The 26,876-nt window shown below is 38.0% G+C and overlaps 1 protein-coding gene across 5 annotated transcripts in view; it reads left to right on the top strand.

The window, feature by feature from the left end:
• The window catches only part of LOC139113297 (C-type lectin 37Db), a 140,970-nt gene that overhangs the window by 75,481 nt on the left and 38,613 nt on the right, over positions 1 to 26,876 (top strand). For all 5 annotated transcript variants that reach the window (XM_070674337.1, XM_070674340.1, XM_070674338.1 and 2 more), the window contains one exon: positions 12,220 to 12,311. In XM_070674337.1, coding sequence (XP_070530438.1) covers positions 12,227 to 12,311 — 85 coding nt within the window. In that variant the 5' untranslated portion in view covers positions 12,220 to 12,226. The remainder of the gene's footprint in view (positions 1 to 12,219; positions 12,312 to 26,876) is intronic.

Below are 26,876 nucleotides of genomic sequence, written 5' to 3' on the forward strand. Positions count from 1 at the left end.
AACTCCGAAAATTACACTGTACGTTTTCCTTGAAAGAGTGAAATTTACGTAACTTTAAATTGTGGACTCGGAAATATTTCAAAGTTTTAACGCCACACGAGCACGATTAGAAAAGAAATTAATTCGTTGAAACATGGTCGATTACGCGAATTAACATATTTAAATATAAATCTATTGATTATAATATTACCGCCGTTGTTTTCAATCGAATGTTTAATTTCAGTCGCTTCAAGGATTTATGTAAAATAACTTGTGCAAGATGTTTTAGAATTTTTAATCCTAATCCAAATCCAAGGTTAAACGATTTCTAATTTGTTACGGAATTCGAGTTAAAATTAGAAAAACTTGAAAGGACGTAACAACAATATATGTACGTATTGCACGCACGTCAAAATTACATACGACGCGAAACCAATTTCAGTCTCGAGCTTTCTCACAAACATTGCCGGTAATTTCTCGCTTTTGCGAGGATTTTATTTTTATGAGCGGTTAAATCTTTCATATGACAAAAGTTCATTGATCATTCGCGGGGGATAATCTCGATCAATTTTATTTTGCCGGAAAATAAGCGCGAGTAAACCCCGCGATTTTCGTTATTCGTCCGTTGTATTCGCGACTGGCTTATTCCACGAGCGTACCTTTTACTCCAACCGCGCGGCGTGAGGTGCGATTAAACGAGGAGGAAGGTAAATGGCGAGGAGGGAGGGCCTAGGTAAGAGGTAGGGATAAACGGTAAACTGTGACCTTCCACCTTCGAGCAGGTGCAACATCCTGTCGTCTATGCTATCCTGCTCGTCCGCGATCGCGGAATTCACCTGAAAAGGAAATCACACTTGGTGGCGAGCCGTTGCGCGTTTCACCTGTTTGCGATGCGCGCGAGACGAGTCGTTATCGTCGTCTCGGTGTTGATAACAATGTCAGCGCAATCGCGTAGCCTGTGCGTCACGTCGTCGCTTCCTTTACTAGCCACGGCCGCTTGCCTGCTTTCCTGATACTCGTTAGCCGTCGAAATCATTCAGACTATTTTGCGTGACGTGGTGTAGTAAGTATAGGTATACAGTTAATTTTCTACTTTTGTCCTGGTCGCCAGTTAGTCAGATAGTACGCGGCATGTTTAAGAGACAAAATTCTAGTATTATTTCGTAATGGAAAGAGATATTAATTGAAAATATTATATTACGGTTTTTATGATTATGATTTATGATTATAATATAATATAATTAAAGAAAGATAAATTTGCACCGATTAAAATTAGGAAAGATAATTGAATTTATTAATTACATAAAAATAAAAAGAAATTGTGCAGCGTATACTTTTTTTTTTTAGTGAAACCATGAATTGTAAGTTTTATAATTATTTAATCTAATGTTATTTATTAAAATTGTAAAATATGGAAACCGTTCATATTCCTTTATCAATGTAAATCAATCCAAGTCGCACCATTCTGTGATCGCGAATTATCAAATTGCGCGACTACAACTCTCACAACGAAATTTTTTACATTCACGTTCCGCCTGCGTTTAAATATAAATTTCCTGCAATATTTCGCTCGAAGACAAACAGCGTCTTGTTCAGCAAATATTTTTCAAAGCGGTCGCTAACTTTGCGCACTGCAAAACCAATTGACGCCTTATTACGAAGCTTACTCAAACGCAAAATACCTGACTCAGTTCTCATCGGTGTTTGCGAATCTTAATTAAAACTTCCACCGTTTTGTAAGCTCTCTCAAAAGTGGAGGTAGAGATCGAACGGAAAAGAGAAATAGAGAATAAGAGCAGAATTTTTTTTTTTTTTTTAATAATAACTTAAAAGATGGAAATCGCGGAAATGATTGATAGCGTATCTTAGAAGGTGGGAGGTGTGGGCGTTGAGTCAGGTAAAATGCTGCACCTCTAAATCTCAGGCAAGCAGGCGATCGAGGAATCGGCCTGGCGGCAGGCGCAGGTTGTGCATCGAGCCATTGACTCGATGCTTGGATTATCGTAAAGGTAACGCGAGACCGACGTTTCCGGTGTCCCTCATTAGTCGTTGTCCCGAGTAATTAGACGTTGTATCACGTAATAACTTTCGTTCTCGTCGGGAGGACCGAAACAAAGTGCTGCCGCGTCTTTGCTCGAAACACGAGATATTGGATCGCCGGTACCTTCGTGAGCAATTATACAAGAATAGAATTCCCGCCCGAGAAGAGCAAATTGTAATTCGGTCTTAAAAAGAGAATGAAGATATCCAATAATAAAATTCTATTTTAATACGCGTGGAAAATTTATACTCTTATTGATTAAAGAAAAAAAAACAATTGTTATCACGTTTCAGTATTAAATTAATCTGGTTAATTAGCACACGGTTGCAATAAAGTATTATTATTTGCAATGAAAATATTATATTACGCGATGCCCGTCGTATTTAACGATAAAATAATATGTTTTATTACTGTTTATTTTGTAAGCAAAAAAAACAGAATTTATTAATCAATTAACCTTCTTTTTTTAATTTGGAAATAAAATTGGATATGAAACATTTCTCCTTTTACGCCGGTTAGAGCTTTTATAGATCTCCGTTTTTTTTACTACTCGTTATTATGGTCGTGTTATGTTATATCTTTGCAAGTCTGCGTGGACGCCTGCGAGTCGATTTCTCGCGTCGGTCACGCGCATGCATGCAGGTGCAAGATGCGGTGTGTTATCCACGATCGACGTGCGCAGAGTCGCTGCTTATTGGTATCGGTGTACTAGGAGGTCAGGAAATGTTCGCAGGTACATACATTCGCGTGTCTCTCACTTATACGATGCATTCTACTTTCGCCTTGCTGCAAGGACGGATTGCTCGAGAAAGCTGTTTATATGTGAAAGAAGGCGGCCCTGCCCATAACGATTGCATTGAGCGCATTTCGCAATTATGCAATAAATGGCAGGTAAATATTAAAGATATACGTGTAAAATAATGATCGAGTAGAGATCCTCGTATGACAGACAGTTAATTGCATCGCTGTCATTATTTTAATTATCTTCATCTTGATGCGCGTTATAATAATGTTACCTTTATACTTAATATACGTGTGTATATTATTAAGTAATATTATATATTTTTAACATTTTATCTGCCATTTTAGTTAATTAATATTTTATTCGTTTATCAACGATTAATTAACTTATTTGGCTGTTAGAAATATTTGTTTTCAACGCATTTAATATTGAACGAGAAACGACCATTGCACAAGTAATATTAATGTAGTTGATTTTTCTAAAAGATATAATTTGACATTTATAATTTAAATAAGAATCCGTTTTTTTTTTTCAATTAAGTTATTATAATACTGAGATGAATAATGAAAGTGGTATAGAAAGATGATTTTCGAGACTATGGCTGTTCGTACTTGCATCGCGTTTCAAAGTTACGTTCTTTTTTGTACGTCTCTGAGGAACTAAAGCAATGCTCTGTTCAACAATCCAGCAAAACTCGACGATACACTAAAATAAGACCACGTTGAGTAAGTTCGAAACTTTAGTACGCTAAGCGAATTCCAGCACCTCTAAGAACGCTTGAATAGAACTTTATAGATTTAAAAAATAAAAATAAAAAAAAGGAACTTGCGCGATGTAATTATTCAGAGAATTATGTATGTTTAAGCATTAATTATTTTGTAATTATTTACCGTAAAGATTACATATTTCTAGGCGTTCGGATTATTACGATTTACGTGCTTTATCAAATTTAAAGAGCAACTAAATAAATCTTTGGATTTATATGTAGAAAGAATTTTAAAAGTATATATAAAACTCATTAGGAAACTGGCGACAAATAACGAATTAATTAACGATGTTTAAAAGATGACGTTAGTAATTTCGAGCAATCGTCGTACCGTGACTCGTTTATAAGCGTTGTAAAGCTACCCCTGGAGAAATCCAGGTTCAGGTGAGCTCCCGGGACAGGTGTATCGATCAGGTGGTTAATTAAACGCCGTACATCTCCTTTCATACGGTTCCCCTAATTCTAAGTTCTGCAGTCTTGCTACTTCTGAAAACGCGCGGGTGCTCGCAGTTCTCTCGGAGCAAACTAAAACCCGTCACTGAGCGAAGCAGAGAATCGGTATTTCCACCAATCAACAGGTGGCTTTTCAGCGTATGTCCGCAGGTTAGCAAAAGAGTGAGGGATGAAAGGGGAAGGGACTGTAACGAAGTATCCTTCCGATTGTGAGTTCCTGAAAATTAAACCCGAACCTACCACTCGATGTCGATCGATTATCGCGAGACCGGGCGCAGATAGCACTTCTCGACAGTTAATTTTACATCACGAGAGTATTCGATGGTTTTTGAATCGCGAGTGATAATTGGAATGCAGGGTTTGTGCGTGCGTATCCTGCAAGGTTATTGATCTGAGGAAAAGAGTACCGTGAGACTACGTTACGAAAATCTAGCGCTCGCCAAAGTCGCCGATAAATTATTTTTTGCGAAATACACGATTTACACGATTTTTTTTTTTTTTAATATTCTTCTGTGTATGAAGGAATTTTCCCACCCAAAGTTTTTATAAGAAATAAAAGATTTTATTACTCACCGAACGATGCACAGCAGTAGAGTTGACGATGTATGTACGACGATGTATGTATGACGATTTATCTGTAACAAATAAAAATCAAATTTAAATTATAGATAGACATATTAAAATATTCATTTTATAAATTTTTTTATAAATAATTTTTTACGCGCCTTCAAGTAATTTATTTATTACAAAAATTAAATATAAAGTTTTTTTTTTTATATCACAGATTAATCAAAACTATTAATTTTGTATGATAAGAAAGTGATGTTTACTTAGGGGTTGATTGAGTAAACTTTTCGCTTTGCGTGAAGCAAAGATTCATTGATGGTGAAGTCGGTTAATTGTTTCCCAGGTACCTTTCGGTAAATTACGTGTTCAGCGTACAGTTAATTGTCTCCACGTGCGTGTGTCGTGCGGGTGAACACAACATCCTCTTATCTCCTTATTCCTACTGCAAACTCCTCGTAGTGAGCTCATTTATTCACTTTCGAAGCAGTCTTCATTTATTTACGATTATAGATTCTCTCCCGCAGTGTTTGTACCGCTTTAAACTGCAAACCGAGCAATACCTTCTTAAATTAAACGTTACGCTGACTTTAAATGTGTATTTTTCGCGACAATTCGCTTTGTTAGCAAGTTTTACTTCCTATTTTCTATCAATATATACATACAATAAATTGCTTTATCTCACAGTCACGTAGTTTACTTGCTCATTAACGAATTCCATGAGTATTAAAGCTTCCTAGTAATGCCATTATTAGGCAACAATTGCATGTAAATTGCTATTTAACTTTGTTAATATGTCGGGGAAATAGTTTCTGTCAAGTAGGGCAGAAAGACAGACTAAATAGTTAAAGTGTATTCACAGCGCACTATCAGACCAGGGAAGGTGTGCTTTAATTGGATTAAAGTTGGATTTTCGTTCGCCATTCCGGCATAAACGATACCTTTGGGGCATTGTACGTTGAATCTACTTTTAGGCGCAAGATACTCTTAAACCGCACACGATAACCCGTGGGCAAGGTAGAAGGGAGGTAAAGAGAGACGGAGACAGAGGGTGACTAAAGGTGTATACACTTTGAAGTAGATCAAAGGGAAAATGCGAACTCTTGGAAACGGCACCCGCGGGACCAAAGAGCGCCTGTAAATGCATTTTCCACTTTCTTGGTTATTCCGGATTATTACACGCATCTTGGTGAACTCGTGCGAAAAAAATTGCACGTGTCGACACGCGTCGAGCCGGCGCTGTTGCGATGCGTAAAAAGTTACGGCACCTCGTTACAATTTTCATCCGCATTTCCGCGTGTACACTGAGAAGCAGATATGAGCATTTGCCGCGGCGACGGCGATTAAATCATGAATACTATCGTGATGTGCTTCGATTCTCATATGAAACCCATAGTTAATATATCCAATTATTAAATAACGCACGGGATATATATTCTTTGTGACAATATCAAACGTAAACGTGTTTAATTAATGAAATTGTTAATTTATATAATTACAACGTTAGACATTTAATTTCTTAAATTAAATCCGAAAGACTGGCGCGACTATAATACTTTGCGTGAAATTCTCGATTGTTTTATAAATTATGTCGCACATCCCTACGTCTCTTTAATATATGACTCTTCTAAGTGTATACACATTTTAATATATACATTCTATTTATTTTATATACTCTCGGAATCATTCATCTTTCGAATTCGCGTATCGGCGTGTATCTGGAATCAGTGCAGAGGTAGAGTGATGTAATGGAAAAAGGGCGGGTACTCCGAGATGGGGTGTGGAACAAAATAACTTACAAAAAGGAAGTAAGATAACGGCGGATCCTTCGATGTGTCTGACTAGGTGCACCATTTTATCACTTGTGCACCTCCACACCGCGATCCACTGTAATACGTTCTCCACTTCTACCGGAAATAAACTGATGCTACGTAGGACGCGCCTCGAGATAGCCCATCGCGACCGTGACAAAAGGAAACATGGAACGAAATACTTGTCGTATTTCTTTATTGCTCGTTTCGTTTCTATTCGCCTTCGAAATAGATACTAAAACTATCTGTCACGAGTTTCTATATCCTGATCTATCCTATACTTCGATGCAATAAATAAATAGAAATAAAAAAATATTACTATAAAATTTGAACAATTTATCTTTTTTATATTTTCGTATAATTTAATATTATTATGTAAAATCACATTTTTATATCAAAATTTATTTAATTATTTTTGTAACGTTAGACGACGCGTCCGATATCTCGTTTAGCGATATCACGTTCTACGTTTCGTATTATTCGTACCGCCATTTATTTTTCCCCCTTTGACTTCATTCTTTTTCATCCGTTTTCGATTACCTCGCTTCGTCAAACTTAAGTACACGTTGACGTGCGAGCGCGTGGGCAGATAAAAGAGTTTCGAAAGGCATCTGGTACAAATAAGGAATTGTCTGAAAAGACATGGACTGAAGAACGATGATATACGCGAGGCGGGTATAGAATCGACGCGGGGATGAGAAGGGTTTGTTTGAGGGTGGTTATAGCACTCTTCTACTCAGCGCTTCGCATTTTCTATTTCCTCCTGCTGCCGCCACCTTCTTCCCCAGCCGAGGGAAATTTTTTTTCCCCTTCGCGCGAGTAAATAGGGAGAGAAAACGCGACCGCAGATATATCCGCGCGTATCGTCGCTAAAGCTTTTTCCCCGGGAACATCGTGAAGAGAACGGCTCCGGTTTACGTCCCGATATCGGCCGGGCGTAAGACGGCTTTGTGTCGCTTGCGGATCGATTTTGCCGTCATTTGTGCCACGACGGATTATTCGCTTCCGTTCCTCTCCCGCTTTCTTAGACTTATTTCTGTTAGCTACCCGACGAGGTCGAAAGTTCGTTACGATTTGATCCCTAACCGGAATCCCGATGTCTGAACGACCCGAGCCAATTTTTCACAATGTCCCTCGGCCGAGCAGTGGAAAAGGGCTGTGCGGCATTGAGGTAACATTTGCGGTAAGATTGAAAATAAAACCCCGAACCTCGTTCAAACGTATATCCTTAAAACAAAGAAATAAAATAATTCCAAAATGTACCTTGACCTCAAGACGTAACTATATTTTCAATATTTTATACCAACTATCAAGAAAGAAGATTACGTATTAGAATTTATGAAAATTAAACACGTCTTAATTGTATTTTCTTCAAAATTGTATCGTTATAATCGCATCGATTAATGATCTAAATAGTTGAATGACACTGTTGTAATATAATGGGATCTATGCAAGTTATAGTAAGACGTCCGTAACTGATACGCTTCCGCGGAACGAGAGCTAATCTTAATGTTTCATCGCGTATATCGATCGGCTGTGGATCTCTTCTGTTTACCTCCGTCTTCCTTCCTCTACGATTTTCCGTTAGAAATTGGAGGGTGGATGCCATTATACACGAGCAGTTTCGCGTTTATCGCCGTCCTGTAAGCTCGTGACGATTACGGGCGCAAAAATGTAGCCGCGGTACTTTCGCCTTTTTCTTTCTCGTTCCGGCAATCGTTTATATTTATACCCCCGTGCTTAATGTTGCTTCCGGCGCGCAATAACGACAAAGCAGACGGACGATAGCAAAGCTTAAGAATGACGTTATGGTGGCGGTGAGATAATAACGAAGCCTGCAGTATATAGAATATGCCGTGGCGAGCGCACGAATGTAAGGTGAGCTCTCGCTGCCGTAAGAAAGAAGAAGCAAAGAAACTTTTTATAAGAGAAGAGAGAAACTGAACTTTTATCTTTCTCTGGTTTTATCCTTATGTTCGTTCGCACCTTCCTTAATTCTCGGCACTCCATGAGGATAAGGCGAAACGGAGGGTTGCCGAGACCGTCATTAATAACTTTTAGTATCGCTCGCAACCCGAGGAAAGTCATTCCTGGATATTTGTTCCGCTGCAATATTACCGCGTTCTCTAAAGTTATTTATTACGATCGTTATTGTTAGCATCTCGTTGTTAATAACTGTCTGATCTTACGATCGACGTACTCGTAGGTTTGTATGTATTATTTCTCACTTTTTCAACAAGTACATTTTTCTACGAATAAGCGATTTAGTTTAATCTGCGGGGAGCTACTTAGCGAAGGAAGTTTGTTCGATCGAAGGGCTTTCTTGTGGAAGCACCGGTTGGCTTACCACCTCGGTGACAAAGAGCCCTAATTATTACTCAACCGGACACTAGCAGGGTTGCCTGCGGAAATTCGTCTCACAAATCTTTCTACATTCGTTAACTCTATTGACAGTGGTTTACTTCTTAATTCTTTTGTTTTTACTCTAGATTTGAACGAGCTCGATCTTTTACTTTTTTTTTTTTTCTAAAAACTGCCTTTGTTCACAAATAACTTTTTTATTTTTAATTAATTATTATATACTAGCTGACTTTTTATTTACGAGAAAAATCTAGATTGAAAAAAAAATATTGTCGTTCAACTGAATGTAAAGAATTATTTTTTCACGTCTTTTAAAATATTTTTTTCGTTCACAGACAAAACTGTAATCAACTATAACTCTCGCGATTCTCTTTATACATATGTGAACATATACGCGGTATATCTCTCATACGTTACGTTCTCGTTATTATTTTGTTATTATATGTACAAAGGAGATTTATGTGTATCCAGCACTGATAACTAAACTTACTGAAATTACATCGCTTTCAAGTTTAGTAATTACTAAGGACGTACTTAGATACTTAGACAAAACATTAATTACAACAGTAAAGTTACCTACTGCTTTTAACTTGAGTATACCGCTTGAGTGGCTACGGTGTTCCCATTTTGTAATAACGCCAATTGAAATCTTTATATTAAATAAATAAAACAACCAACCCGACGTATCGAAATGCAAGTGCGTCAGCGTCTTGTTATTACATTCTTAAGAAGCTGCCTCGAGAATGATTCTCACGTACACTTTTTATTGACGGACAACGAGGAAAGTAATTCCGGGATCAGCGAATCCAGGGGTTTCAGGGACTCGATGATCCGACGACCCGAATACGTTTTATTTACCTCCGAAGAACGGGTTCTAAATTTCAGCGCCTCGGTGGCGGCACTATGGGTCGACCTTTTCTCCTCGCGACAAAAAGGGATAGGGAATATTTTCGAGCCGGCTAACCATGAAACGAGATACGTGGCCGAAGTTGACCTCGGCCAGGTATACAGTGATCGATGAAGGTTCGAAGGATCCTCCAAGGCGGAGGGGTGGGCCGCCACTTTTAGCGCGAGTATCATTTCGTCGTCGGGCGCGTGTGAACGTGTGTGCGCGTACGCCGATGTCGCACACGTATTTGTGTACTTTATCTGAAGATGATCCTGGGGTCTCGGACCCCGGAAAAAAGGACCCGCGCTCTCTCGGAGTACTAGATGATGTTTTCCTTTCGAGGGAGAATAGAAAACCCTTACCTCTTTCGATTTCCTTCCCCGTTTTAGATCTCGCCGCTGTCCATTTCCTCTCGCAGTCGACGAACACTCGCTCTCTCGCTTCTTCGCTCCGCCGAAAATACTATTCGCGACGCTCGCACGAGATCCTTGGTGTTAATCCTTGCAGCAGGAAACTTCGGTGCGTCGCGGCGGGAAAGTGACGCGGCTGATGCGAGAACGTTAGACGCTCGAAATTATCCGCGTGAAGCTACGCGATTAAATTCAGCATGGCGGCGATCGAATCCAAGATGGGCGTTCGAGAGATATCGCGACTTATTTCACGCGAGAATATCGCCGCGCCCGATCGAGAGACAGTTACGCGGGCGTGATTGTCGGTGCGCTGTGCAAATGAGTACGCGAAAAATATTGAAATCGAGGTGGAATATTTGCGTGGGACGGAACGCTCGAGGCGTGAGTAAGGTCGTCGCTTCGCCGTGGAGATATATTTCGCCGATTATTCGTGCGCGATCCGGTTTAAATATTCAACGTACGCACCCGTGGAATCGCGCGACCATCGGAGGTTACGAAATATACTAGATCAAATACGAGTAGGGTAGCTCTTATCGAATATCATGTTTCTCGAAATGTAATAGATGCGTGCCGCGACGTTCTATTAACGACGACGTACGTTTGCGTGCAGAAACTTTAACCCGATTACCAGAAACTGAGCGCGATACGGCGCCCGTGAGCTAAAGTGGAGGTTAGAGACGAAAGACACTATTGATCATACACGAACGAACGTAACGTACGTTATATTAACGACTCTGTGAACAAATTAGCGAGTATAAATTGTGAGTACCTGTGACGAGGAAGCAAGGACGTGAGCTGAGAAAAGGGAGCAGATTTGAGAAACATCGCGCGGATAAATGGTAGATCTTAAAATTATTTACTTATTATCTATATCGCTTAACGATACGTTTGACCGTCTCAAGATCTTTTAATCGCAAATTGGTTAATGAAATTTATTGGATTTTCGGCGTATTGTTAAAAATTCTGTTGACGTTCGTGGATAAAGCAATCGTTGACGCCGTCACTTTACGCAGGCGGAACCTTTCCGCGCTCGGCTCGCGAATAATATTCGCGAAAACTGATATAAAGAATTTCGAATACGTGCTCGCGCGGAAGCGCTTGTCGAATGAAATATATATTGCCGTAGCCGAAATCCTCAAAGAAATATTTTATAACATCTTCGTGCACACCCGTCGGGAAGCCCGGAAATATTCAACCGTGTTCTATCGCCGCGAATCCCCGCGCTACGTGTCTCTTTCTCTCGGTTTTCGATTATCCGCGCGATTGCCACAAAGGATCGTCTTCGGTCTCGACGGCTGAGGAGCATTATCCCTTCAGCGATTACGAAATAGGATCGATGATCCGACGTAGTTATAGAAATGTGTGAATGCAATTATCGATCCCTTCTCCCCGTACGATAGAATAGGCAAATGGATTTACGTTGCAAAATTAAAATCGAAGTTACACTCCAAAGTATCTCGAAGATTGATAACCTTTTAGAAAAGTGGGAAAGGGATGTACAAATGCAATTATTAAAAACCTGCGTTTTACTGCAACGGAACAAACTAAGACGATATTATTTGCGTCGAAGTTATTTTGTGTACGTATCTCGAGCTAAATTGTAAAAGAGATAACATAAATTTAAAAGTTTTATAAATTAAAATGCTTATCCTTTTGTGGGCGGCAACTTCGCCGCAACAAGCACAATAATGAATCGGAAGAAATGCAACGGGGAAACGATAAGTTTTCGTAAGGAAACGACGATGCTCCTTCCAAGCAAGCAAGAGCGTCTAGAATTTATTGTGAACAAACTTACTTTATGTACAAGTATACATATACATATGTATAAAACACGTACATATGTATGTATATTGTATATGGATCTTACTCTGTTTTATGCTACCTTAACTGAAATTTAAAATATACGTTTTTCAAGGCTTCGATAAAAATCAATCATCAGGATTTAATACACTTTTTCGAATAATATAATATGTCGTACATTAATTAAATGCACAATATATTAGCTTTAAAAGTAATTAAATTAATTTTATTTTAATATTTATTTTGTGCCATGTTGCGATATGAAATTGGTGTATTTTAAAAGCGAAAAGGTCGCGCGAAAAAGCCGCAGTAATATTGCAATCGTAAACAAACTGCAAAGTGCAGTGTACTGCACCATTGAATTCTTAATTAAGTCTATTTAGGATATTGCTTCTTATTTCAGGTAGAAAATGGGAACGTGCTGGCTCGCGGTGTGGGTGCTGTTCGTCTGTTTCATTGGCGATGCGCGGCCGCAATACAGAGATAAAAATATAAGTGAGTACTTACATTGAAATTTCTGTAATCTCGTTATCCGAGCGTTATAATACCGTAAACGCTATGTTCGAAAGTATTTTAGGAAGCTTTTAAACTTTTGTCAAAGCTCTTTCTTTTTTACATTAGATACAAAAGTATCTTACAAATTTTATTTCGAAAAATATTTATTAAAATATTTGGAAAAAAAAAAGAAAGTATTTAATAACGCAAACAATTGACGAATCATATCTTTTGAACGAAATATCGATCATATGCTATAGACTAGCAATTCGTCTTACTTCAATCTTAATGAACTGTTTTAATCGTGAAAGCAAATCCTGATCCACGATTGTCTGGCTGCACAATGATAGATTATCTTTCACGCTCCGAGAAATGACGTCACTGTAGGGACTAAGTGCTCGATAAATTACCTTTGCTCCGGCTCTAACATGTCCATCCGTTTTACGTAACTATCATCAGGGTAGCCGTGCTCAAACGCTTCACTCGTCGTCGCGATAAATTAAACGGTTAATCGCTGAGAAGAGCGATGTGCGTGCGAGCAATTATGCGGCTTAGTAAACGTACACCATACCGAAAATATCACGTCTCATCCAAACCGACATTGGACAAATCGCGTTGGATATTAAATTAGTGAAATTCGCGTGCGCATTGTAATTACTTTTTAGCCCTGATTCAACTTGTCAACGTGCATTTAGTGTCACTTTATGATTCAGTTGCATTCCGTCGTTGCTTGGCGTCACAGTTAAAATAATGCGTGTCGAAAGGTTAATTATTTACAAAACAATTTTGCATTAATAATAAGAATTTAAAGCGTAATTAGTTTATTTCAAACGGAGATCGCGTTTGCTGTAATTGATTACGTTCCAGTTCTTTTTCCCAAGTCTACGGAGTAAGGTATTATCAATCTTAACAGTCGTTTGTTTAATTATCTTTAATCTCGTCGTTAATCTCGTTTCTTTGGCGAGGATAATTTAGGACTAATAGACGGGAGTGCATCTTTGTTGAAAATCTCGATCGCGTTTCGCGATATCTAATCTCATTTTTCGAGTAGAAAAATTTACTGTTTACTGCGACGGGGCAACGGCGGAAAAATTAAATCTACATCTTCACTTCGTCTGTTCTTCGAAAATCTTCAATTTGTCTGGAAACGATTTCACGGAATTGCGAAAGATGCAGTCTTAACATTTTCTCTTTCCGGTGCACACAGTTTTCCACGGGATTAAATCCTTGGAACCGACGCGAAGTTAATTAGACCTACGTGTTGCCCCTCGCCGATAAGGATTACAACATTCTCTTCTTATCCTCCTCTCTCTCTCTCTCTCTCTTAATTTTTTCTTTTTTTTTTTGTTCTTTTTGCGGTTACGTCTGTGACCAAGACGCGATGAAAGGCAAGTCTCTAAGATTACGTTGTAATTTTTTTTTTACAAGTTTTTGCAGTGTATATGATACAATTATGAAATATTTACAAGAGTTAAAAATTATAATAAATACGTAAAACGTAATTAAAAAAATACCCGAAAAAGATTTTAATAAAAAAAGGAAAATAGGAAAAATAATTATTTGTTATAACAATAATAACAGTTAACGTATATAATAAAAATCAATATAGTAATAATATAAAAAAAAATTGCAGGGCTTTTAGTGACTAAAATTTTAAAGTCCTTTTCAAGCTCTTCATTTTACTGGCCGTAGCATTAATTCAATGATCGTAAATAAAAATATATGCACCCTAAATATAATCGTATGAATATGGGATGAGAGAGCCTCTTGTGTTTGAATTAAGACGCGATCGATTCTCATATATGTCAAGGTACGAAGTTTATCTCCAAGACAGGCTATTATAAAGGCCAGAATATCATGTCTTGCGAGTGGTTTCTGTAGTTTTCACATAAAATTTTTGCTGCTCGAGCAACCGCAAAACAGATACGACGCGCGCATAGACATTCTATCCGCACGATAAACTCAAAGGCACTGAAAATCGAGAAGGCTAGGAATTCGGGTGAGCGCCAACGAATGATGCCCCGCGAGATTGGGATAGCAGATTGAGAACCGAGAAAACAGCCGCGGTATAAGGAATTTCGTATCGTGACTAATCCCCTGGAGCTGACAAAGAGAACGGCTAAAAGATCGAATTAAATGAGAATATCGCGCGCAAGAGATTTCAGGATGAATACCTTCGCCGTGAAAAATCCCCGGTAGATCCCTCGCGGGCAATATTTTATTCATCCACCGAATTATGGAAATCTTTTAAAATAGGATACCTGATAAGATATCTGAACTTGCTTTTAAATTAAAGATTAATCTTATAAAGTTTGCGACGCATAATTTACTTTGTATTTATTGATTTTTGCCTAAAAATTTTTTTTTTTTTTTCAACGTTTATTAATAAAGTAATATTTCCTTTTCTAAATTGTTGTGAATATAAATTTACTATAATTACCGACGTTGATATTGCAGCGTATAAACTGCAGAGTACCGTAAAAAATATGAATGATGCTGAATATAAACAGTGATTGGAGAATGTTGCAGCTAAAAGCTTTCTTCGCGAAGAGAGCTTTCGGAGCTTGTTAGACTCGTCTAGAAGCACATAATAGGCAATCAGTGTTGGGCAGATGTAATTAAAGCGGAATCGAAATCAGGGTTTTCCCTTAGCGGAACAAGAGTGGGACGTTGTCGTTGGAAAATTGGTACCTAATTGATATTCCGTCAGGAAATTGAAAATCCTATTTTAATTGAAACCAGTGACACTTAATGAAAATCGGAATTTTCATTCTGCTAACACGCGAGAGTGATACCATCAGGTTATTGCTTCCGGTCTGTTAATAAGCCCGGTAATAATGTAGAAGTGATAAACTTTCATAATCGTAATGGGTATAATCCGCGATGTCGCTATGTTCGCGATTTATGCGCGCGCTCGAGTAAACGAATCCATTGTCAACATCTGTACGATCCAACTTCGTTTACAGCGTTCAATAGGTAATTAAACCGGCGTATTTAACGTGAGCAACGTCGGACAATACTCGTGTGTCTGCCCTCTTTCCAAATTCGTTTAGCAAACGAATCGCGAACGCAATGATTGCCGGCGCATCGCGCGTACTGATCACGATTTCATCGGACCGTTCCCGCTCGTCGATTAAGCGTTTTGTTTAAACGAAGGTCGTATCATCTGGAAAATCGCCATCGTTATCGGTCACCTTGTACGTGCGATAACAATAAAATAAAATTAATTTATTGCGTTTGATTTTATTTGATTTTATACCGGCGGAAAAAGCTTTCGAAACACAATAGCGTTAAAAATAAGTGAATTAAGTGAACTAAAAATCTCTAATTTTTTAACAGATAACATCAAGTTTTCTCTTTTCAATTATTCATTATATAGAAAGAGCCGGATCGATATTGCATTTGTGAACTTTGTTCGTGAAAACTGTTGTTGTTGTCCCATTAACAGTGCTGAAAGTATTAATCCGCAACGTAATCGCGATACGAAATGAGCCGGGCTTAGCGCCCGGCTTTAGATAAGATTTCAGAGCGAATCGGATTTGTGCACGAGCGTTTATGGTACGCCGACATTGCAATCCACGATCGACCGTTCGAATCTATTTCGAGGTATGATTTACGTTACCACGTACAGCGTATACGCGCGCCGTCCGTCCTCCCTTTAACGCCGCACGCTACGTTGCTCTCCCTTCACCCTTGTTCCCATTTCGACGAAAAAAGGACTATTGTCCGTTCGATGCAGCGCCTGCTGTATTGTATGCGAATATCGCGTAGCCGCCGATCCCGCGATGATTTTGCACTCTGCGCTTTCGTCGCTGAACTCGACTGTATTCATTCCGCATTGCCTGTCAGTTAGATTGTCACTACTCGCATTTTCCAAAGATCCCTGACTCTACACGGAAAAAAAAAGAAAAAAAAAAGGAAGGAAAGAAATTACGGTCGCCAAGAATTAAAATTACAAGTTGAAATCAGAAAAATAAAAAGAGGGACTTTTTAATTATACAAATAATATTAGATCTTTTTAAATTAATAATTAAAAAAATTTATTATTATTATTTTTTATTTTTAAGGAAAGATAAGGTTCTTATAATTAAGTTTTTAATGTTATCATTAATGAAACAGAAGTTTTGTGGTGTTTCTCATTTTAATTTAATAGTACAACGATGGCATTGTACGGGCAAACAAATGTGAAAGCGAACCGAGCCAAGGGAAAACTCATTACTCTCATAACATAATATTGAAATTGCGTACTATTCAGATAACTATTTCCAACGACAATTTGGAAATCGCAATCGAGCGACGCGCGCAAACCTTCGCATCGAAGGTGGTCGTCACGGCGGGTTTATTTGAGGGGGCACGGCGATTTAAATGAAACTTTTGCATACGTATACTTTTTCCGTATACCGCCAATTTGCAATGTGGGCAATAAAAGCGGAAGGAGGTCACCGAGGTCGGTCTACGCGGAAAGTTTAACCTACGAAATATCCGGGAGCCAAGCGGGCCAATCGGAAACCGGAACTTCGGATAATTGCGTCGGTAGGATTGAGGGAAAGTTTGCTGATTTTCCCGAAACGATCGGACATGTTCCCTCTCGCGAATCTCCAACACGATCTTTGCGGTTCATATTACGTGATTTTATTTGCAACGCGCATACAACAATAGTTTATACGTGGCTTTCATTTTCGCTTTTCGTGCACTTTTTCTTGTAATTAACTGGGTTTTTATCTTCACCGTAATATAAATTATCTAAGTGGCACAATGTCTATAATTCAGATACATTATTTGAATTAGCAAAATGTAATAACGCAGGCATGCGTTAAACAATAGTGTATACTTTTTTATTTTTTTTTATTTTTTTTTTTTTTTTTTACTGCAATTTGTGTCGACATATCAGTGTACATTAACGAAAAATTATTGCCCAAGCTACATCTACTATAATAGAACGTGGTTCGCAACGTGATACATAAAAAGGAAAAGCAAGTAAATATAAAAACAGCAGCAGTGGATTTATGATCGGTACGCTGATTTATATTTATATCAAACCGGATATAACGCGTGATTTTTCGAACCGGTTCCTATTCTTTTTCAGATTATTAACGAGTATTCCGTTCTCCGTTCCTTCGTTTTCTTTTCACACGATATTTGCATCTATCGCGTCGAATATTAACAAAAGCGATCAATTTAATCGCTTGGGCGGGATGTTTTCTAGTTAAAAATCCCCCTTTTTCACCGTTTTTGTCCTGCAGTATTTAATTGTTCAACTAATTTGATACGGAGATAAAATCGAAATACGGCGCACGTTTTTGCAATTTCTTTTCTACACAAACTACAAGCGAATGCGATATGGCGCAGTGTAGCTTTTATTGCCACTAAGATACTGTATTTTTAGTAAACTCCATGTACGTGCGTTGTTCTATACCGAGAAATATCGCGCGAAAGCGACGGCCAAAGTGTTACAATATTCTCAATTTTTTTACACAGAAAATTCTAGATTGTCGAGACATTTTTGAATTGTTATTTTTATTTCAAATTATAGTTATACGAAATGGAATAATTTCAAAAGCGCAACCGGGATTATTCGACTACGCGCTGACGTTTTGTAATGCAATGTGATAACGGTTAAATTGCAATTTGACGATACCGACAAGCAGTCCTTTGACGTGTTCCGCGATAGTGATAGCTTCGTCCCGTGTGGTAACATATTTCGCGCATAATATGACGCTACATTACATGAAGTGACGTGGATTACAAGAACTTACACAGTCTTGGGAGACACTTCATATTTTAGATAGTTTGCAGCCACAAAGTTACTCGTGAGGATCATCTCATTATGATCAAAATTCCTTTCTTTCAAAGAATGCAGTTTCTAAATATTTTCTTCTCGGCGTTTGTTTTACCGTTGTGTCACGTTAGTTAATTTGAAAACAAATTCGAAATTATACTTAGTAAAAAAGAAAAAAAAATTGCTATAATTTTAATTACATTTGTCGTTCCGTTTTTAAACATTTTACGCAGCGAACTTCATATTTGTCAATTTAATTAATAATACTCTTTTATTAATTTTCTTGGCTTATTATTAAATATTGCAAACTAAATAGATAATGTAATTATGAACATTTATGTTACTGATAATGGAGCTTTTAGCGATGCGAGCTTTATATCATGAAACTTTTAACAGATCTCTACCATAACTTTCTATACAATTTCGAAGCCATTAGAACAGCGTCTCACATCTCGCGAGTGCACACGCATCATGTGTACTCCAGCCACAGCTCAAACATTTACATTGCGAACGCTATCGTAATTCGCTGCAAGGTTTGCGGACTTTAAGAACGGCTACCGGCGGTTACAGCTACGCGGTGTCGCGTTACTTCCTCGAAGATTGAAAATTGAATTTTTATTGAAAATTAAATATTTGATATTCGCGGAACGCCACCGACGTTTTGCCTGAATAAATCACTTGCTAAACTCGTAATTGCTATTAACGTTTTGTAAAGATTTCACGGACCCAAATATTTTCGAAATCGAAACGCGCGTCATCGAATATATCGTACACGATGCAAGTTTTATTCGTTTCCTAGCACTGGCGCTAAAATAGCAGTTTTTGCCGAATTAATAGAGTTTCCGGATGTGGAGTTTTGGAGCGTATCATCGCGTATGTAGCTTGGTTTTTGGAATTGAATGGTTTACGATGTTACGGAATGAACTTTTCACGACTCGTCGAGCTCATTAAATTCGAGCGTAGCTCGGCATAAATACGAAGAAAACCTTGCTACGTCGTTTCATGACGTTTCAAAATCCTGAAACGGCTGGTCGTTAAGTGGAAACAGCTTGCAAACGCGCATGCGATCTTATACACGAGAGCACACACGAATTTACAGATGCGGGAGCAGTTCCGCTGATATGACCCGGACCGGAAATTTTTTTTTCACTACAGGTGAAATCGCTAGCTCATCGTTGATACCTTTGCATTCATAATCGCTGACATCCGCTACGCGGTGCGCGGCCTTTTCAGATTTTGTAACTCTGAATACCATAAATTTTTATTTACGCGCATTGCGGGCTAAAAAAATTTTTTTTTTTTTACGTCGATTCTTTATAGCCTTCCGCTTGCTACTGACGTTTTTATTTTTACTCCCCGTTCCACGTTCTTCCAATTCGAGATCACTTCACGGAGACGCTTCTCGACCGTTTCCAATTACTGCGGAGAAAAAAAGCTGCCAATTAGGAAACGTGTTCGAATGGTTACGTCTATCTGTCGAGAAAACCACGCTACGCAACAATATCAGATGTTGAACAAAACGTTAGGAGGAGAATTTTAGCAATAGGATACTATTAAGCCGTTCTATTATTTAATTTCCGCGCGTTTATTAAATTTTTCAAAGATGTAGAAATGAAAGGTAATTTAGGAGTAAGAAATCCGATAGAAAAAGTCAATTTTATGTGTGCGGTTAAGGGAAGAAAGGAGGAACCGTTGCATACTTGCACGAAAGCTCATTCTTATTTCCGGTAAAGTTTGCCGCGCTTTATTTGCAAAATGGAAATGGGGCTAGGAGTAATTTGCGTTTGAATAACCGCCTTTACTATACCTTATTCATTTTCTCTATTCATGCCTGACATTTCGCTCCACCTTTTTATCAACTACTATATTTTTTTCCCACAAAGCTGATCGGTTGACAAAGTAATCCGGACTCGTACAAATTTTTTTTATTTGAAGCTTCTTCTCATTCTTTGATTAATTTCTTAATAGAAAATAAGATCTTTATTTTCTAAAGATATAAATTAAGTCAGAATAATATAAATAAAAGTAGTAGGTTTATGATTAAATAAAGTATTCTGCATAGTGTAATAATGTTATTAATATTACGCATTATTTCGGTTTTTTTACGATTTATTGGGCGAAATACACGACATAACTGCAGAAAACGCAAGGAAAGCCGTTATTCCAGAAACTAATTAAAGTCGAAATTCCTAATAATATGAGGATTATAGTTTCCAGGTTATATGAAATGAAAGTTGGCAGATATTATCGTATATAGTTTATGCGTTTTGCAGCTACATTTATATGCGTATTAATATTTTACTGACTTAGAGCTGCTAATTAAATAGAATTAAATTTTAACTTTATTTATTTTTTCTTTTTAATATATTCTCTATCATTTTTACAGAGCTTTACTTTTTCTTTCCTTGTTAAATGTTAATATAAATTTTTTAACAATATCTTTATTGTGCAACATAAAATATTGCTTGACAATTGATGATAAATGAACATTGATGCGCTATAACCGTGACATTTACGGCATCAATTATCGAGAAATTATTTATTGTACAACGCAGAATTTCGATGTCACGTTTTATACCCGTTACGTTCGTTTTGGTTTTACATCGAAAACCGGCTGCGCGCACGAAGAAATAAAATGACTATCTGATAGTTGAAATAAACCATCGTATACGACGTAAAATGCGATGATAAAAAGAGGCACAATAGAAGCGAAATGATACTCCGTATTTATAGTTAAAGGATGACAGGGAATAAAACGTTTACTCGCCGCTTAATGAAAAAATATAAAATGGTAACGTAAAAAAATAGATCTTACTTCTTTCGCGCCAAATGCTTGATAATATTATTAATTGTTATTGGTGCATCTCATTAGCAAGAATCTTTCTCAAAATATAAATAGATGGTTTAAACAGTAAAATAATATAAGAAACTTTACATCTTTTTACAAAAGAATTTATATCTCAGCTCTTATAAAATCATTGAGATGAGATTTTCTTTCAAATCTCATCTTTGATCTCCTGTGTGGTTTTAGTGACTCGTTTGGGTCACTGACCGTTCTTCCGAGTACATGAATGCATGCAGAAAAGGATAAGAGTTAAGTCCTCGCGATGACGTCTTCTGCTTTGTGGGCCTCGTTTAAATTCTACGTTAATTAAACTCAAAGCCCCGTTTGCTTTTTAAAGAAATTATTAGATTGAATACAAAGTCAAGGTTTAATCTACAAAAAAATATTGCAAATGTCACGTTGTTACGTTGCGTCTTCCAGTTAGTTGGAATATAAAGATATTTTATAACGAAAAATTTCTTTGATTAAGAATTAATTTATTTGCACGCGGCTATTTATGATTAACGATAATAATAATGCGCGTCCATTAAATTTTTGAAGATTCCGGTTACGATCATGGCTCGTTGCCAAGTGCTTGCATTCCGTCCTAAGAAACGCCATGAGAACTCTCGATATATTTTATTTGAATTCTTTGCTATGTTTTCCAAGTGGCGTGCAATTTTGCGAGACGAAAACGTTCCTCTAATGCACTCGCACAATTATGAAATCTCGAGTCTTGTGCGACGTGTGGAAAACGCGCGACGAAACAAGAAACTCGAGCGGGAAATCTCTGCCCTTCCAACGAAATTCTCTTTGTCCGAAGGAACGATATAAGAAGTCGTGAGTGGCCGACTTGACAAATTATTGTCAGTTGCATTCGAGCTACTCTGCCGCTTCTTTCCCGTCAAACTGCGAAATGGAGGCGTATATCAGACGAACGGAGGCGTGCTAGCAGACAGACATTTTCTCTCGGAGAAAAAAAATGCTATCGCGATGAAATATTAGTGGACCTTTGCCGTTTTAGTAGTTATGCTCTGTCGGTTTTATGGAAGTTTGAGATATGCAATTTTTATTGCCAAATGATACATTACGTGAATTGTTTGCGAATAATTTTTGTGGTAATTCTCTCACAGAATATACATCAATATTTATTAATTGTTTTTTTTTTCTCGTTTAGGCTTTATTTAACTTATGAGATTTTTTTACGTTAGATATGTATGTCGAGTGCACCGCGTAATTCTTACTACGTCGGTTAACATTAACCGATTAACTTCTCGTTTTTTTCCGCGAAAGATTTAAAAAGACATTTATGAGCAGCCTCACTATTGATGGCGAAAACGTGCCTTGTAGCCGAACCCTGCGTACAATACGCCGTCTCTGTTTACCATTACTTAAGGTACTTGTCACGTACGGGAACTCGCGTATATACAAAACACTGGCGTTTACACAGGATCTTTCGCTATTTACGCCGTATAAATCTCGAAACATTGTGCTTTTCTCGGGTTGAAACCGGAGAGTACGTATCCAAATATGTTCAGCGTTCTGATACGTCTGACTTTCCCGCTCGTTACCCAAATCGAAATTGAGCCTAACTGTTATATCTATATAACCGATCCGCGGTTTATCTCGTGCTTGTCTAACAGATCTGACCACCACTGAGTCAGAAAGGGTAACGTTCGAAACGTCTATAGCTACTGGACAATTATTCCCGGTTAAAATAACGAACTAGAAAAGCTAGGAATCAACGTCTTTCGCCGCTTGCTAGTATACTGCGTGAACTGATCTTATGCAATTACAAAATTACGAAATAAAGAAAAAAAATATGCGACTTACCAATCTGCATGAATTTCAGCGGAGTTATAGAGTTCTGCCGGTGACTGTAACATAAAAAGAAAAATATTAATGTAGACGTGCCAGTAAATTAATAAGATTAATAAAAAAAAGGTAAAAATTGTTTTTTTTAATAAAGATTTTATTTTAAAAAATTCATGCTTACCTAAAAGTTGCTCCGCTGATGCAGGATGCCCATCCCGGGCCTGCTCCTCCTCTCAGATGGGACGTGACGAGCCATCCTTCCGCGCACTAGACACCCGCGAACGCGCTCTCGTAAAAATATAATCGTGATAAAGACGCCCGGTAACTATCGGCACTCCCGAAACGACCGACGAACCGGCTGCGGTTCGTATAATTTAATATCGGCGTGCGGCACTATTTATCACTGAACGATGCGACGCAGCAGAGTTTCTCTTGATCTGTAACAGAAGAAGGAAAAAATTATTTTGTAGATATTATATCTAATTAAATAAAATAAATTAAAAAACGTTATCATAAATCTAAAACGTTTTATTCCGAAAAAAAATTGATACCTCGGGGTTGCTCTGCTGGGGCAGGATACCCTTCCTGGGCCTCCTCCTCCTCTCAGGATGTCTGCGGGATGTCGGGGTGGTCCTTCTTCAATTATCTGAAACAAAAAAATTACAGTCAATATTCTGTTCTGTTCAATGGATTGTTCAGCGCGTATTGTTTTTATCTTACCGCGCGCGTGTTTTGGTTGCGGGTGACCGGTCGCACACATTCCTGCGCTAGCACGCTAGCGCTTACCGTCCCCCTTACTCCCCGCGGCCCGCGCTCCCCGTGCCTACACCCGTGAGTCCCGAACCTACGCAATACGTATGAGAAGCGAGCCGGCTGACTGCCGCTAGCGAGCACCCATCCCCTTTCCCCGTGCCCTTGGGTGCTCCGCCGCGCGCGCGACTGACCGACCACTACTCTCGATCACTTCGCAGTCATAAAAATATGTTAACAGATTTTCAGACTTCGCATTCCTACACCACGAATGAATATCTCCCGAATTTATCGCGGATTGGTCGATCGAGACTCTCTTCCCTCGAGTCTGACTGTACTTATCGACGCTTCGTTTACGGCAAAGAGACGTGAATTTAATATACGCATATACGAACTTTTCACTTACTTTATATCAAAAAGAAGTAGTTGCCGGTACGCACAATTAATTCAGGAAGGTAATTCACGCCAGATTATGTGCCTCTGGCCCGTCGATTGTGCGTAGATCTTTAATATGTACGGAGCACGTGCTGCGTACGTACGTCTCGCTCGAACGCTGGAGAAGGACAGAGCGAGAGTGTGGGTGGAGGGGGAACAAAGCTCACGCACGTCACATACGCCGCTTACCCTTATCTTTTTTTTTAATTACTAGTAGGATTTTTATAAATGGATTTTTATTCCGTGTATTATTATTATTTTTTTTTTTTTTACGTTATTGCGATATTAACGCAGTGGATATATCATCGTGTGTTACGATGTTATAAATTATTTCGTATCACTGCTTAGAGCTCTCTCTTCGATACCTACTTTTATAACTCGGCTATAACAAGATAATATTGACTCTGGTACAATAGCTCGCGTTCGAGAAGTAAAGCTATTATTAGACTTCGTTCGTCCGTTCCAGAATTTAGATCCAATTACGGTAAAAGCGTATCGTTCGCTATCGCCGGCTACGCCGCCGCCGCCGCCGCGGTAATCTTAAAATCACATAAAACATTCAAAAGACTCGTCGAGGAAATAGTCCAGGAAACGCAGTTCCGAAAGTCATTGAATTATGAAGTGGGGACAATGGATTACAGGAGAAGGTTGGTTTCCGCGCCGGCTGCGGGTCGGATAAGAGACGCGAAACTTGCAAATCAGTTCAGGCGGGACATTCCGTTTTAATGCTTACCCCTTTCTCGTGCAGTCGAGAACGCGCAAGCGAAACTTAAATCACTTCAAAGGACGCTCACGTTTCTCCGGTCGGCCGTGACAATTTCTTCAGCCGCGAGACGTCGGGAGAGACGGTGATAATAAGTTGATCTCTCGCGCTTGAGCGGAATACCCAATGCAGAAAACCAGGCTACTCTTTTCAAATTGGGATTCCAGCCAGAAGAATCTTTGCCAGCAATTCTCCGTTCGACAATTTTCGAAAAGTTCTACTCCTCTTTGGACTTTGATCTTTTCCTGATCGAATCGCTGTGTGTCGATTCAAAATTTCAGCACGTCGGTTATTTTGGAATGCACACTTTCCACAGTTTTTAGTTTTTTATCGGTGTTTCCGGAAAAAACACTTAAAAATAGATATTTTGGGAGGAAAAGAATTTTTAAACTTAAATCTGAACAAAAAGTGATTAATATTGACTTTTAAAATTAAATCATTGATTTACTAATAACGTAAGCATTTGGGTAAAATAATTGTTCGTTTCCAAAGAAAATATTTAGGATTGATTTTTTGAGCAACATATCCTTTATATTGTTTTATTCTTTTGCGACACTGAGAAACAATAAAACTTGTTTTCATTTATTTGCCGAAAAAACATTTCATTTTTTTCTATTTTTTAAATGTTATTTTTCACAAATCGGCAAAAATTCCTCCTCGAACGAAAGATGTATTTGATTACATTTTTGCAAATTTTCTTTTTTGACGTCAATTTTCTATTCCATTAGTATGAAATTTGGCCTGTCCAAAGAGATACCTTGAATTCTGGTTTAAAATTCTCACATTGACGATGGTTCTCCACGGATTTACATCTTTTGATTGAAAACGCTGAATTCCTCTTAAGGCGAACCTCACGTTGAATTCGTGAAGAAATCCGTTTAATCTGTTGCATGGTGTGACCCATGACTTACCACGATTTATTTCATGCTCTTGTAACCTGAATCGAGATTTCTCTCTCCTGCTTGTCATACATATAATTCGATGAAAGTTAATAATTTTATTTTATTAAATTTTTTATTTATTTTACAATTTATTTTTCGTTGATTAAACTCGGTGGTTAAAAATATTGAAAAATATATTATTTTTTAAATTACAGTTATTTTTAATAAACTTTAAACATGTAATTTTTGATAAAGTTAAAAAGTTAATAAAACTCGGAATGAATTAAAACCACAGAAATTTTTGTGTAATAAATGTTCGTTTGGATAAACCTTTTTGTTCCGACTATTCGCGCAATTGCTCATTGAATTTTTTTTCCCCACAAAAAAAATAGATAGAAATGGTCATGGAATATTTTGGATGGTGACATTTTATTATTTTTCCGATATCGTGTATCGCTTTATGTGTTGTCTTGTAGAACCGTATATGTGAGAATTTTTCTAATTGCTGTAACGTGTCAAATATTAGTTTACGTTGTATTTACTTTTTACTTCGAACCGCGAGTATATAAAAAATTTGAACGATACGTTATTATTGCTTTCGTTGGATATTTGGTTGGATATATATATATAGATATATTTTTTTTTTCTTTTTTTTTTTTTCTAAACCTTTGTTTCAAAGGCCAATCAATGTTTTTCGCAATTTCCTCCACATTCAACAATAACGTTCAAATTAACGCACAGTTTATTCTGCGCAAAATTACACGTTTTTTTTTTACCTGTCAAAATATGTACAATGTATTTTATGAAGCTTGAATAATCTGAATCTTTCACCAATCAATTCCAATTAAATGTGCATCACATTGGGTTTACAATTAATATTATTTTGAATTAATAAATAAATACAAACTACATCATGCAAGCAAATTCTCGATATACACTCGATTAAATTAGTCTGAGCGCGAAAGCAAGGTTAACGAGATTCGCACCAGGCCAAAGATTCTCGGAGGCAACTCTGAAAATCCTTGCCAGGGCATCACCGCGTCGGAAGGTTTATCCTTTGCGGTCAACCCGAGCGTGCATTTTCCAGCTCGCGCGAAATATAACAAGAAAACAGAGTGCGCGTACGACGGCGCGTCGCTCGTTTTCCGCCAGTTTGCCAGATGCTTTTTCATAATGGGATCAACGTTTACCTGTAGGATTTAATTACACGAAGCCGCTGCCCGGAATAACAGTTTGACGAGCGCTTTCGTTCAGCAAAAAGGATCGAAATAAAAAAAAAAAATAAAAGCAGGAAGAGGATCGAGGGGAGAAATGATAA

Source organism: Cardiocondyla obscurior, linkage group LG02 (genome assembly GCF_019399895.1).
Source record: "Cardiocondyla obscurior isolate alpha-2009 linkage group LG02, Cobs3.1, whole genome shotgun sequence".
Classification (NCBI taxonomy): domain Eukaryota; kingdom Metazoa; phylum Arthropoda; class Insecta; order Hymenoptera; family Formicidae; genus Cardiocondyla; species Cardiocondyla obscurior.